Source organism: Solanum pennellii, chromosome 2 (genome assembly GCF_001406875.1).
Source record: "Solanum pennellii chromosome 2, SPENNV200".
Lineage (NCBI taxonomy): Eukaryota > Viridiplantae > Streptophyta > Magnoliopsida > Solanales > Solanaceae > Solanum > Solanum pennellii.
Window position 1 is genome coordinate 59,405,966 of NC_028638.1, and position 11,680 is coordinate 59,417,645.

General features: G+C 36.2%; 2 protein-coding genes across 8 annotated transcripts; both read left to right on the forward strand.

Annotated features, from left to right (window-relative positions):
* Nucleotides 1-1,186: 1,186 nt before the first annotated feature.
* LOC107011012 (uncharacterized protein At2g33490-like) lies at nucleotides 1,187-8,379 on the forward strand. Of its 2 annotated transcripts, XM_015210317.2 has the most exons (11): nucleotides 1,187-1,517; nucleotides 1,648-1,720; nucleotides 1,942-2,016; nucleotides 3,044-3,105; nucleotides 3,191-3,259; nucleotides 5,209-5,237; nucleotides 5,335-5,524; nucleotides 5,630-5,851; nucleotides 6,534-6,587; nucleotides 6,824-7,814; nucleotides 8,172-8,379. In XM_015210317.2, exons 1-11 carry the CDS (start codon nucleotides 1,413-1,415, stop codon nucleotides 8,180-8,182), a joined length of 1,881 nt encoding a protein of 626 aa, XP_015065803.1. In that variant the 5' UTR covers nucleotides 1,187-1,412; the 3' UTR covers nucleotides 8,183-8,379. The 2 variants fall into 2 exon arrangements, with proteins under 2 accessions (XP_015065803.1, XP_015065802.1); XM_015210316.2 differs by lacking the exon at nucleotides 8,172-8,379 and having other exon boundaries at nucleotides 1,413-1,517; nucleotides 6,824-8,138.
* A 159-nt stretch (nucleotides 8,380-8,538) lies between these two features.
* LOC107011013 (probable inactive shikimate kinase like 1, chloroplastic) lies at nucleotides 8,539-11,680 on the forward strand. Of its 6 annotated transcripts, none has more exons than XM_027914278.1 (11): nucleotides 8,539-8,774; nucleotides 8,863-8,888; nucleotides 8,965-9,019; nucleotides 9,104-9,176; nucleotides 9,250-9,337; nucleotides 9,414-9,496; nucleotides 9,573-9,696; nucleotides 9,847-9,925; nucleotides 10,004-10,068; nucleotides 10,163-10,261; nucleotides 11,377-11,680. In XM_027914278.1, exons 1-10 carry the CDS (start codon nucleotides 8,687-8,689, stop codon nucleotides 10,229-10,231), a joined length of 750 nt encoding a protein of 249 aa, XP_027770079.1. In that variant the 5' UTR covers nucleotides 8,539-8,686; the 3' UTR covers nucleotides 10,232-10,261; nucleotides 11,377-11,680. The 6 variants fall into 6 exon arrangements, with proteins under 6 accessions (XP_027770079.1, XP_015065807.1, XP_015065808.1 ...); XM_015210321.2 differs by lacking the exon at nucleotides 11,377-11,680 and adding an exon at nucleotides 10,909-11,274; XM_015210322.2 differs by lacking the exon at nucleotides 11,377-11,680 and adding an exon at nucleotides 10,915-11,274.

The following is an 11,680-nucleotide window of genomic DNA, read 5'->3' on the forward strand; positions in this document are numbered from 1 at the left end:
CACCACCCAAATTTTTATTTTTAAAAAATATTTTTAATTTCATAAATTAATTTTTATTCTAGTAAAAATAAAAGATGTCTCTCAAAAACATTTTTAATTTATAAATTAAACACTAAAAATCATTTCCGGAAAAAATTTTTCTAGTTACCAACCAAACATAAGAAAATAAGTCCAAAATCTACTTGTTTTCCAGGAAAACATTTTCTAGGAAAACATTTTCCATAGAAAACATTTTCCTCCATACCAAACACACCCTTAAACCCACACCATTTTCCTTTTCCTTTCATGTTTGGATCCAAACTCTAACTATTCTTCTACCTATATTTTACCATCCTAAATTTCACTCCTAAAATTACATCAAATATGTTATGCTCTTTGTCTCACGCCATGGATTTCATCTATAAATTAGTTACCACATTTATTTACTTGTGAATCATGTTATATTCATATTTTGATCAACCTTTTCATGCTATATTGTAGAATGTTTTTTTTCTTCGTTTTTTATTTGTTGTGCAACATCCTATTCGAGTATGACTACTTTAAATTTACATCCTATAAGATCCCATCTAAGGGGAAGCACTTCCTATCATTCTATTTAAGACTCAAATTCAAAATTTCTGATTAATAAAATACAATCTCATCCACACTTATTTTTTTTTAAAAAAAAAGAGAAACAGTGATCTCTTCTATTACTTAATTGTTGTTACTATATTCAACAGTTTGAATGTGAAACTTTTGGCAAGCGAAAGTATCTACCAATTGAAAAAACATAATCACAAAATAGAAAAACCTAGGTAGATAAGTTGAGCTGAGAGGTAGTAGATCACTCAAGCCTCACATTATTTGCACTTAATTTAGTTATTCCTATTTGAACTATTTTTTTAAATTTAAATTTTACTTATTTTAAATGATTTAGATCGATATTTATTAAAATGTCTATTTTAAAATTTGAATCTCAAAATGATTTAGATGGATAATTTTTTAAAAATATTATTTAAATATCCGTACAAATATCTTCATAATACAAGTTCATCCATTAATATTGTTTAAATGTTTGCAATTTTTTCAATATTATTATTATTATTATTAAAGTAGAATAGGGGAAAATAGAAGGGGCAAGTAATTAAGCAAGTGTTTGTGTGGATTAAGAAAATGGGTCAAAGTAGAGAGGCAGTTGCCATTCTGACTTGGGCGCATGACATTAGAATTTTCTTGGTAAAACTAATAAGCTCCTCCTTCCCACCCCTCTCTGCAACTTATTTCAATTCTTAAGAGTTACTTTCTCCGGTCTACGGCATACTGCACTTCTGTCCAAATCATTTATTAACACACAGTGTGTGTGTGTGTGTGTGAGATTAGGTGTGAGGTAGAGACAGATCAATAGTAAATCTGAAAAGAGAGGCAGTAAATTAATGATGAAGTCGTCTTTCGGAAAGCTTAAGAAATTTGCACTACACAAGGATAAGAAGGATCACCAGATATTGTTGCATTTGGATGGACTTTCTCAGGCTTCACAGGTACCCTTCCTTCACTATTAGGGTTTCCGATTCCTCTGCTATTTTACCCGACCCGTATCCATTTTCCCCCTGTTACACATCTGATTTATCACTCAACTGTTTCAACTCCTCTATTCATTTTCCTTTGCAGGATATGAAAGACATGAGAGATTGTTATGACAGCTTGCTATCTGCAGCAGCAGCTGCGGCTAATAGTGCCTATGGTATTACCAATGTTATTCATCTTCACTCTTACTTTAATACTTACTTCCTATTTCTCAAAAGAGATTTATCAGTTGTTTGTTTCATAACAACAAGCGAAAGATTGCTTTATTTACATTCTGTAACAGAATCCAGAAATTAAATTCTAGGATTTACTTCACAAAAAAAATCTCCATATTTAGCTCATCAAACGGATCATCACTTTGCTCATTTCCTTTTTCAGAATTTTCAGAATCCTTGATGGAAATGGGAACCTGCTTATTGGAGAAAATTGCATTGAATGGTGATGGAGAAAATCGTAAGTTAACCAATGTTTAGGTCTCCTTGTATCATTCTATAGTGATTTTCATTATTAGCTTCTGTCGGAGATCATTTATACTGCTTAAATAAAGTTATCAGCTTAACAAGCAGTTCCGTGCAAAGCTTATTTGATCATTAACATCCAGTTCCATGCAAAGCTTATTTGATCATTAACCTCTTTGCGTAATGTATACTTAGATGTTTCCACTTCTAATTAATTCCTTAGAACTTGGTAAAAAAGTCAAGACACCAATTTTAGTGAATCCCTTAGAACTTTTCAGTTTGAAAAGAAATATTGGTTTGCCCTTGGTATTTCTGGAGGGAATATTATACTTTTCACGCTGTTATACCTTTGCCTTGCAGAAGCTCTATCTTTTACTGGTTCAGAGCTTTTTATTTGGGGTCTCAGCAGCGGCAGAGCTAGAAAGTCATATGAGATTAAAAAAAAGGACTAGAATGTCATACCTTGGACTTGAATTGGTGTTCTAAGACAATATTTGAATCACCCTTACCACTACACTAGAATCCAAATCATATATATTACAAAAAGAAAATGTTTTTTTGGCTCTGCCACTGTGTCTCAGCTTGTCAACCTGATCACAATCTCCTCATCAGTTCAAATTATATTAGGAACTGTAAGAAACGCTCATTTCCCTCTGATGGTTGTGTTCTCCGAAGCTCACCAACAGTGTAACTAATTTAGAAATGAAAAAGAATATAATAGTACCAAATGGAAATAGATGTAGTTAATTTATTATATATGTACTTATTGTTCTCTTCTTGAAAATCTGATTGCACGCACATAAGATCTATTTTTTGACGAGTACACATGTATAACATCTTTTTCTATCCATTTTTTGTTTTCTTCCTGTTTCCTTAGTTTTCATTTTTTTTCTGTGACTTTTTTTTGATACGTGCGTTTTGCTGCTAAAAAATATGTAATCTACTGTTTAAAAATGGACTTGCCTATCATTCCACATTCTGTTTTGTGATTTTTTTCTTTGTAAAATACTATCTATATGCAGGCAAGGCAATGTCGATGCTTGGAGGAGTACAATTAGAACTTCAGAAATTCGTAGACTGCTATGTCAGTGCCTGTTCTTTTTTTCATTAATAATTTATCTACCAAATTTAAGTGAATGTGGTTATGACCTTTGCCTTCTGTATTGCAGCGTTCCCATATCATCTTAACTATCACAAACCCATCTGAGTCTCTTCTTAGTGAACTTCGGAAAGTGGAGGTTTGTTCTTTTGTGATTCTGTTGATTATCTCTACGTCCTTTTGATAAGTTCAAGTTTCCTCATTCTCTTGTTTCAATTTGTTTGTCTTTTTTTCCTTTTTAGCCCATTTCAAAAAGAAAGTATCTTTCCTTTTTTGACAACTCTTTAATTTCAACTTTCCACATGACATCTTTAAGACCACAAAGTTTAAAGGACATTTGGTACATTTACACATCTTTGATTTAAGACCACAAGATTCTAAATTTTATTTACTTAAACGCTGTGTCAAGTCAAAATTAGACATACAAATTGAAACGGAGGGAGTAGTTATTAACTGTTCCAGTCCTGCTATTTATGGACTATATTTTCAATAACCACACTTTTAATTATAATTCAGAAACTATTTAATTATAAGCCATGCTAATTCTTTGGTCCTCTCTATAGTTGTTTCTCTTTAACTGGTTGTAACTTTTGAAAGTTATATTGGTTGATGATGTTTCTTTCCTTTTCATTGTTGTTATTGTCCCAAGTTTTGAGAAATTTGATGAACTCCTAATGCTTTTGACCCAGGTACAACTTTAGCTTATGCTAAGTTGTTACTTGATATTCTTCAGTGTCTCCCACAATAAGGGCTGTAATAAAGTCTTAATTGGGTGGGGTTGGAGTTTCTAATAGATGCATCACTACTGTGGCCTCTTAGCTATCTGGTAGAGTTTGAAATTATCGATAATGTTTTTACACCAACAGTCCCATATATGTAGAGTGCTTGGTTGGTTGGGTTTCAATTAACTTATATATTTCTTTTTCTCATTAATTTGGTTGCTTTAATCAAAGTCGTGTTTGCTAATCCTATTAAACATCGACTTTTATAGCTAGGCATTACTTTTTATTTTGGAACTGGTAACATACTCTATTTATCCACAGGTATACTACAACCAAAAGTGTAGTTCCCCTTCAAAAGTATTACATTCTATCAAAAGCTTAAGTCTATTTGTGTTACCTATAAACAATCTAGAATTTCAAAGATGTCTTCAGTTTGAGCTAATAAACCATGTTTACACCAGAAGTAAAATAGAGCTAAACACTTCTTTTTGACATCCTGTAGACTGTTCTGCACATCTTTAAAGCTCCTATTGTTTCTCTCCTTCCAGATTGACCACCAAATGCATGCTGGGACAATCTTCCATCTCCCCTCCTTCTTTGTAACTTTCCCATACCTGATCCAGCTACTAAGTACTCTTCTAATGCATCCTGGTTTCACCCACCTGATCCCCTTCAGGCTAGTGAACATTCTTCATTGTTGTTCTGTCCATTTACAATGTAAGAAAATATAGCTGATTGTCTCAGCTTGATCTCCACACAAGTAACGCCTAGAAGCTAACTGATGGCCTCTCTTGTTCAGGTTCTCATGTGTTAGAACAGCTTGTTTTGCCAAAAACCAAGTGAAACATTTCACTTTGTAAGGTACCTTAGGTTTCCATATCATCTTCCATGGCCATTCTTTCTCCTGTCCCCTTGTCCTGTTAAGGGCCGTAGGGCTGTATAAGTAGACTTGACTGAGAAGTCACCTATGCTGTCTTCCTGCCATATTAGCACATCATTATCCTCAGCAAAACTTCTGTGAACATCTAAATAGATCTTCCAGTCATTTAGTGGTCTTCTTTGGCCAAGATTTCATCCCTCCCCAGTCCACATATTAGCTGCAGTGGCCTATTGCCATTGACTGATTGACATAGTGTAAATTTGACAGGTTCTGGTGTCCTATGACTGATTAATTGAATTAACTTAAATAACCACCCATATCAGATGAGCAGAAACAATTTTATTGAACAAACCAAACAAATCTATTAATTTGAATAAACTGCCATACTGATGTACCTTTGAAGGCTGATTATAGAACACATATATGTAAGGATTTTTGCATTGTTTCCTCATTACTCAGTCGGTTGTATCTTCTTCCTTGATGCAGGAGATGAAACTGCAGTGTGATGAAAAAAGGTATCCCTCGCCATATGTCTTTTTGACATGATACAAAAATCCTTTTTAAGAAATAAAATTTCAATCAAGTCTTGCTAACATCAGGCATGATCTGCAGGGAGGTGTACGAGTATATGGCAAAAAGAGGAAAAGGTGGAAAAGGTGAGAACTTTACTTCTCAGCAGTTACAGGCAGCTCGGGAGGACTATGAGGAAATGGCAAGACTTTGCATTTTCCGTGTACAATCTCTGAAGCAAGGGCAATGTCGGAGCCTTTTGACCCAGGCAGCTCGTCACCATGGAGCACAGGTGTCCTTGTGCATTTCATAACTTTATTTATTCATTAATGGTTATCAATCTTTTTCTTGAATCGGGTACTTACTTGTCTGCGTAATTTCTCTTTTTCTGGAACAGCTTAATTTCTTCCGCAAAGGACTTAAATCTCTTGAATCTGTTGAACCACAAATAAGGATGGTTGCTGAAAACCAACACATTGACTATCAACCTGTTGAATTGGATGATAGCGAGGATGGAGGCAAGAGCTATGAGGCCAATGATGATGGTGAATTGAGTTTTGATTATAGAAAAAATAAGCAGGAACCAAATGACTCTTTCCCAATGAGGGATTCAATGGAGGTAGGTAATCATATTGCTGTCATGCATCTTTCCCTTTGCGGAAGATTGTGAGCTGCCTACTGGCTTGATTGTTAAATCTTTTGGTAGCATGTCAATTCTTAAATGCTGTTTCCCTGCCGTTAGCTTAAGAACCACAATCGAACTGGCTGATCACTAATATGTTTCTAGTTCATGCGCTACATCCAATTATTTTTGGCGTATTGTTAAATGCTGTTTCCCTGCCGTTAGCTTGTAATAACCACAATAAAACTGGCTGATCCCTAATATGTTTCTAGTTCACTTGCTACATCCAATTATTTTTGGTATATTTGATAAAGTGATGAGGTGCTAGTTTTCAAGCAGCACAAAAATAATCTTTTGGTTTCCTAATCCTAGTCAACACATTTTTACACAAACTGATTCCGATCTCACAACTACTAAAATCAGCTATAAGTATAAGTCTTCTTATTACTGCATTTGTCCTTCAGTGTCATTACATCCCTAGATCAATTTTTTGTACTCATTCAATGCACATCTGAACTTGTCCGCCCGTGTCTGTATATTTAAAGAGACACACCTGGGAAGAGAATGACAGTTATGATCTATAGTGATATTATATGCATTATCAAAATCTGATCTTAGATGATGACTTGCTTAGTTTGCCAAATTTTGGATTTTGGTCTAATATACCTGATTTTGGCAGTTTGATCCCGCTGATGCTCCAAGTACCCTAACCTCTGGGATGGAGGAAGTGGAGGTAAAGTTCTACTCCTGTGGCTGTATCTAGTATTTGGTGAACATTATGTTAGCTATATATTTTCCCCATATGGCTTGTATAAGGACTTTCAAAGGGGTTTATTAAGGGTTTGAGCCACTCCACATGTTGCCTTGAGATTTTCAGTTGGATGCTCAGATTTGTTGGGTCTTTTGTATGCTTCTTATTGTCAACTTGTGAGATGTTGCTTATTTATTTTGAAAGACATTTTCTTGCAGTTGGATTTGGGCAGAAACCAGGAGCAGGTTTTTACTAGACAACCACGTGTAGTTAGTCATTCTGCTCCAATATTTGCAGAGAAATCAGATATTTCTGATAGAATCAAACAAGCACAGACATCTGCCCGGAAATTTCACACATACGTCTTACCGACTCCAGCTGATGCTAAAAGTTTGACTTCAAGGACAAGTGTTTCCCTTCAACACTCAAGTACCATGAATACGAGTGGAGGCAGCAACAATCCGTGGCATTCTTCCCCGCTTAATATGGATAAATACTCTAAATTTTCAGATGACAACTTGTCAACAGACACTCTTGCAAAAGGCCAATCCACTGCTCAAGAGATTAAAGATCATACTTTCTCCACCCCACTACCCCCGCCTCTTGCTGAGGGAACTTCTCTCCCACAAAATGATATACAAAATGGAATTGATGCCAGAAAGATAAGAAGACTTGCTTTCTCAGGTCCATTAGCAAGTAAGCCTTCATCCAGCAAGCCACTGTTATCTGCCAGTGGACCTATTGGCTTGGCCGAACGGCCTCTTCTAGAACCTGGATTGGCTTCTGGTATACCAATAACTCAGCCACCATCGACTCTAGATGTATCCTACAGTGCTTCACCTCCCCTTGTTTCTTCACCAAAAATAAGTGAGCTTCATGAGCTCCCTCGTCCCCCTGGCTTATTGGCCTCCAAGCCATCAAGTTCTACTGCATTTGGGCACTCTGCGCCTTTAGTCAACAGAAATCAAGAAACATCACCAACTAATCAGAGCCCTGTGCTGGCATCAAATACGGGTTCTCCACTACCACTTCCTCCGCTAACCATTCCTCGAAGTTTTTCTATACCTTCCAATAATCAGAGAGCAATGGCACTACATGTAGCCCAGCTACTAGAATCTCCTCAAAGAAAGGGCAAGGGTGATGTGATGTGCTCTCCTCCATTGACACCTCTCTCTCTTTCAAACACTTCAAATTCTGGGCAAATCAGAGGTAAAGTTGATTAATAGTAACCTGGCAACTATACTGTTTCCAGACAAGTAGCTAGTGAGAAATTCTAAAGTGAACCTCATATCTGTGATTGATCTGCCCGAGTGTTTTGAGAAGGAGAAAAAAGGGTTCCAAGTTGTGTTTGAATCTTGTCTAGTGTTGTACCCTCCACCTGGTCAAATCTTCACTGGTAAAGTATGTCAGATTGGTTGTTTGTTTGTTTGGGTGGGTGGGATAACTGGTGTTAAGTAATTGAAGTATTTGTAGAGTAGCTAAAAGAGGAATGCGTTGATTTTCATGTGATAGTATAATTCATTTCCTCCCCCGTTATCTTTGACATGTCATTTTTGGTGGATGCAGGTAGGAGCTGATATATATATATATATATATATATATTTTTGTTTTGGGTTCGTGTGGGTGTAGAGTTTGTTTCCACAAGCATTATTGCGGGAGTGGGATTTGTACATATGTTATTAATTAATGTAAGGTTTTATTTGTTCGGTTTTGAATGGTTCTCCATGTATCTTACTTACACAAATGTAACGGGAGCTTCCTGCCACAATTTTGATCTCGCGGTGTTCAAATCCACCCCTACCCCCTTGTAGAGAAACGTCAAATTAAGAATGATTCTCAGTTACCTTGTGTTTATAATCTAGCACATTCTGTTATTGTCCATGCAGCAATCAAAAGTTGCAATTTAAGCCGAAGGCCGTTTAAATTTATTTAATTGATAAGAATTACCAACTTTTTGAGAATTAACTGTAGACAAGAATATTTGTAGTACAAAAAGTGTATGTTGAACTGATTTACAGAAAAAGAATAAAAAGTGCGTAAAAAAAATAAAACTTGATATCCTTAGCTTGCTGATAAGGAAAATGAAGGTGATCCAATTGGCTCAGCCATTCGTCGTCCCTACTTTTTGCCATCATCTGAAGCCCAGAGCTGTTTCCAAGCATAACCATGGTGAGTCGTCGTCTGTCTGTCTGTGTCGCGCACACCAAATGCTTGATAATGGTTCATAATTAACCTGAGTATGATTTCCCATTTTCAGATTCCACCATTTCGTTAACCCTCAAGGTAAGATTGAGGATGCTTCTGTTTACGTCAATCTTCTTTTTTTAACTAGTCATTTGACTGACTCGATGCGATTCAGAGGAAAGCAGCAGAGATATCCCCAGACTTGAAAGGAACTTGTTTATTCCTTGTTGGTGGGCATAACTTTTCTCCCTTGTTTCAATCTTGTCATTTTGCTTTCCCAAAACTAATTATCTTGTGTTGCTTTGAATTGAAAGGAATAAACAGCTCCATCAAATCTAACTCCGCTCAACTTCTTGCAGACGCTCTGCGCTATTATTATTTTGACAGGTACATCACTTGTTCACGTTTTCTCCAAAAACCCTAAACTAACTCATCATCTTATTACCTTAATCTATTGCAGCGATAGTGTTGTTGAACAAGCTTTGGGAGGAAAGGATGCTGTCAGGTCGTTTATGAAGACAGACTTGAAGGGATTTCGTGATTCGGAGGTGCCCGTCTTCCTAATGTACCGCTTCTCTATGTTGATGTTGAGATTTATGACCAAAACCAATTTTGAAAATGCAGACGGAGGTACTGAAGCAGTTGTCATCCATGGGTCGCCTTGTTGTTTGTGCTGGGAATGGTGCAGTTCAGTGTGCAGCAAATCTGTATGAGTTTTCTTAATTATACTCTCCCCTGGAAGACAATCACTTGTTCTTGATCATAACTTGACTACTTTTACAGGGCGCTTATGAGACACGGCATATCAATATGGATCGATGTCCCCTTGGATATGGTAGCCAAGCAGATTGTGGAGGAGAAATTTCAACTTCCTGCTGCTGAAGCAATAAATGGATCATATTCCGAGGTATATTTCTGATGACTTCCACCTAAAAAGCAAGACAAAACACAGATCTTTAATGTTAATCATCCTTTTCTAGCTTAATAATACCTCTTGTTTGTGGATTTCTTCAGCTGTTGGTCTATTATGCTGATTTTTAGCTTACCATGGCAACAGGTGTTGACTCAATTAACTGCTATTTATGAAGATAGCCGTAATGGATATGCTACAGCTGATACAACTATTGCACTACAGAGTAATTTCTATTTGCTTCATACTCATTAGCACTAACACATCTTTTGCTGTATTTTAACAGCTTATTTATTCTTTGCAGATACTGCTTCTCGGCTAGGCTATGATACACTGGATGCAGTGACCACAGAAGATATGGTTTTGGAGGTAAAAGAAAATTCTTCATAAGTGGGAGGATGGATATATATTATTTCATTTGATAATTGACCTTATAAGTGTTGTATTTTATTGTGATTTTTAGACTCTGAAGGAGGTAGAGAGATTGATGAGATCAAAAAAGTTGATGGAAGAAGCTGCCAGGCCATTTTAGTTTCATTCACCACCAATAGCAATTATTTTGGTTAGTTCTGATTAGTGTTGTTGACATGGGTGTTTGGTGATTTTCTTTTAATCTCATCCTTCTAATTAGCGGGACTTTTACCTTCATCCATTTAGAAAAGCTAACATTATTCTGGAGGTCCCAGACCTCTTCCTAGGCTTGCTCTTTTAGATGATGGGAACTCAAGACAACCAAACTATCAAGTCACTTGATCCTTCCATTCATTATGTTATTTTCAATTTCTACCAATGTTGGTGATGACACATTAGCTGCATCTAACATTGTGGTATCTCGAATCTAAATGTGGGAAAAAAGATTAGATCAAATAAAATAGTGCATAACAGAGTCTGATATGCTGAATCGTGAAGGAAGTTGCAATGACGTATTTTTTTATGAAGTCGCCCTGAAGGGATGTCTTTTTTTCACGGGAGTCAGATAAAAATCAGCATTACTTCCAGCTAATTGCAATCACTCGTTTAAGAGTCAAGTTAACCAAATGCAGGTGACTTGAGAATGAATTAGAAAAAGTATATCGTTGACCAAAGTAATCCTATTGAACAAGTCTTAGATGTACAATTGACTTACAAAAGAAGCCCTAGGTATACAACAAATGCGGTGGTTCTTTTATCAGAAGATCCAATGGAAGTTTGAGTTATTCAAATTCTTAGTTGCAGAATCAACATTTATTGTTTGGAGCCGTAAGTGCTGAGCTGAAGTTGGCGAATGATGGCAATACTTGATGCTCTTGCAGTATTGTGAGAGAGGCATGTATATTGTAAATGTTGTTCACTTAAACATCAGAGCTACCCAGAAAACTCCCTCCTCTAAATCTTTGTCCACCAAAATGCAATCAGACAGAGATGGATGGGTTCAATAATTTTAAATATATGTGAAATTCTAGTAACCTTTCAACAAATATCAAACTTTAAACCCATGTTTCAAGGGGAAAAATTTAAAAGGCTGGGTCCATCCAATTTGTTTAGTTGATAGTTCTTTGATGATCGTGGAGCTTTTTGATCCCCGGATGTACATTTCTCCTCGAGTTATGAGTTTATCTATGAAATCCATAAAAGTGGGATGATTCCTGCAACATGCAGGGTGAGGAGTGGTCACCCTTTTGGTTTTATTGGATGCAGGGAGAATGGGCATCTGAGGAAGAGTATAGTTTTGAGAAATGGTTTTGGCACCAAAATGAGGAAGAAAATTGATGTGTGTTGTGATAACATTATAAAAGGGAACACTACTACTCTAGGGAGAATCAAAATTGTCTCTCGGCTGCCAAATTCATTGTGTTTCTAGTTATTAACTTAATTTTTGTCACGATAGTAAAATTTTCAACGAGCATATATTATAATTTTAATTAAAACGTTGTATTGTACACATTGATTGAGAAAGTGGGAGGAGTATAGGTAGGGAATATAGTTCTGGGTTTTATTGTGA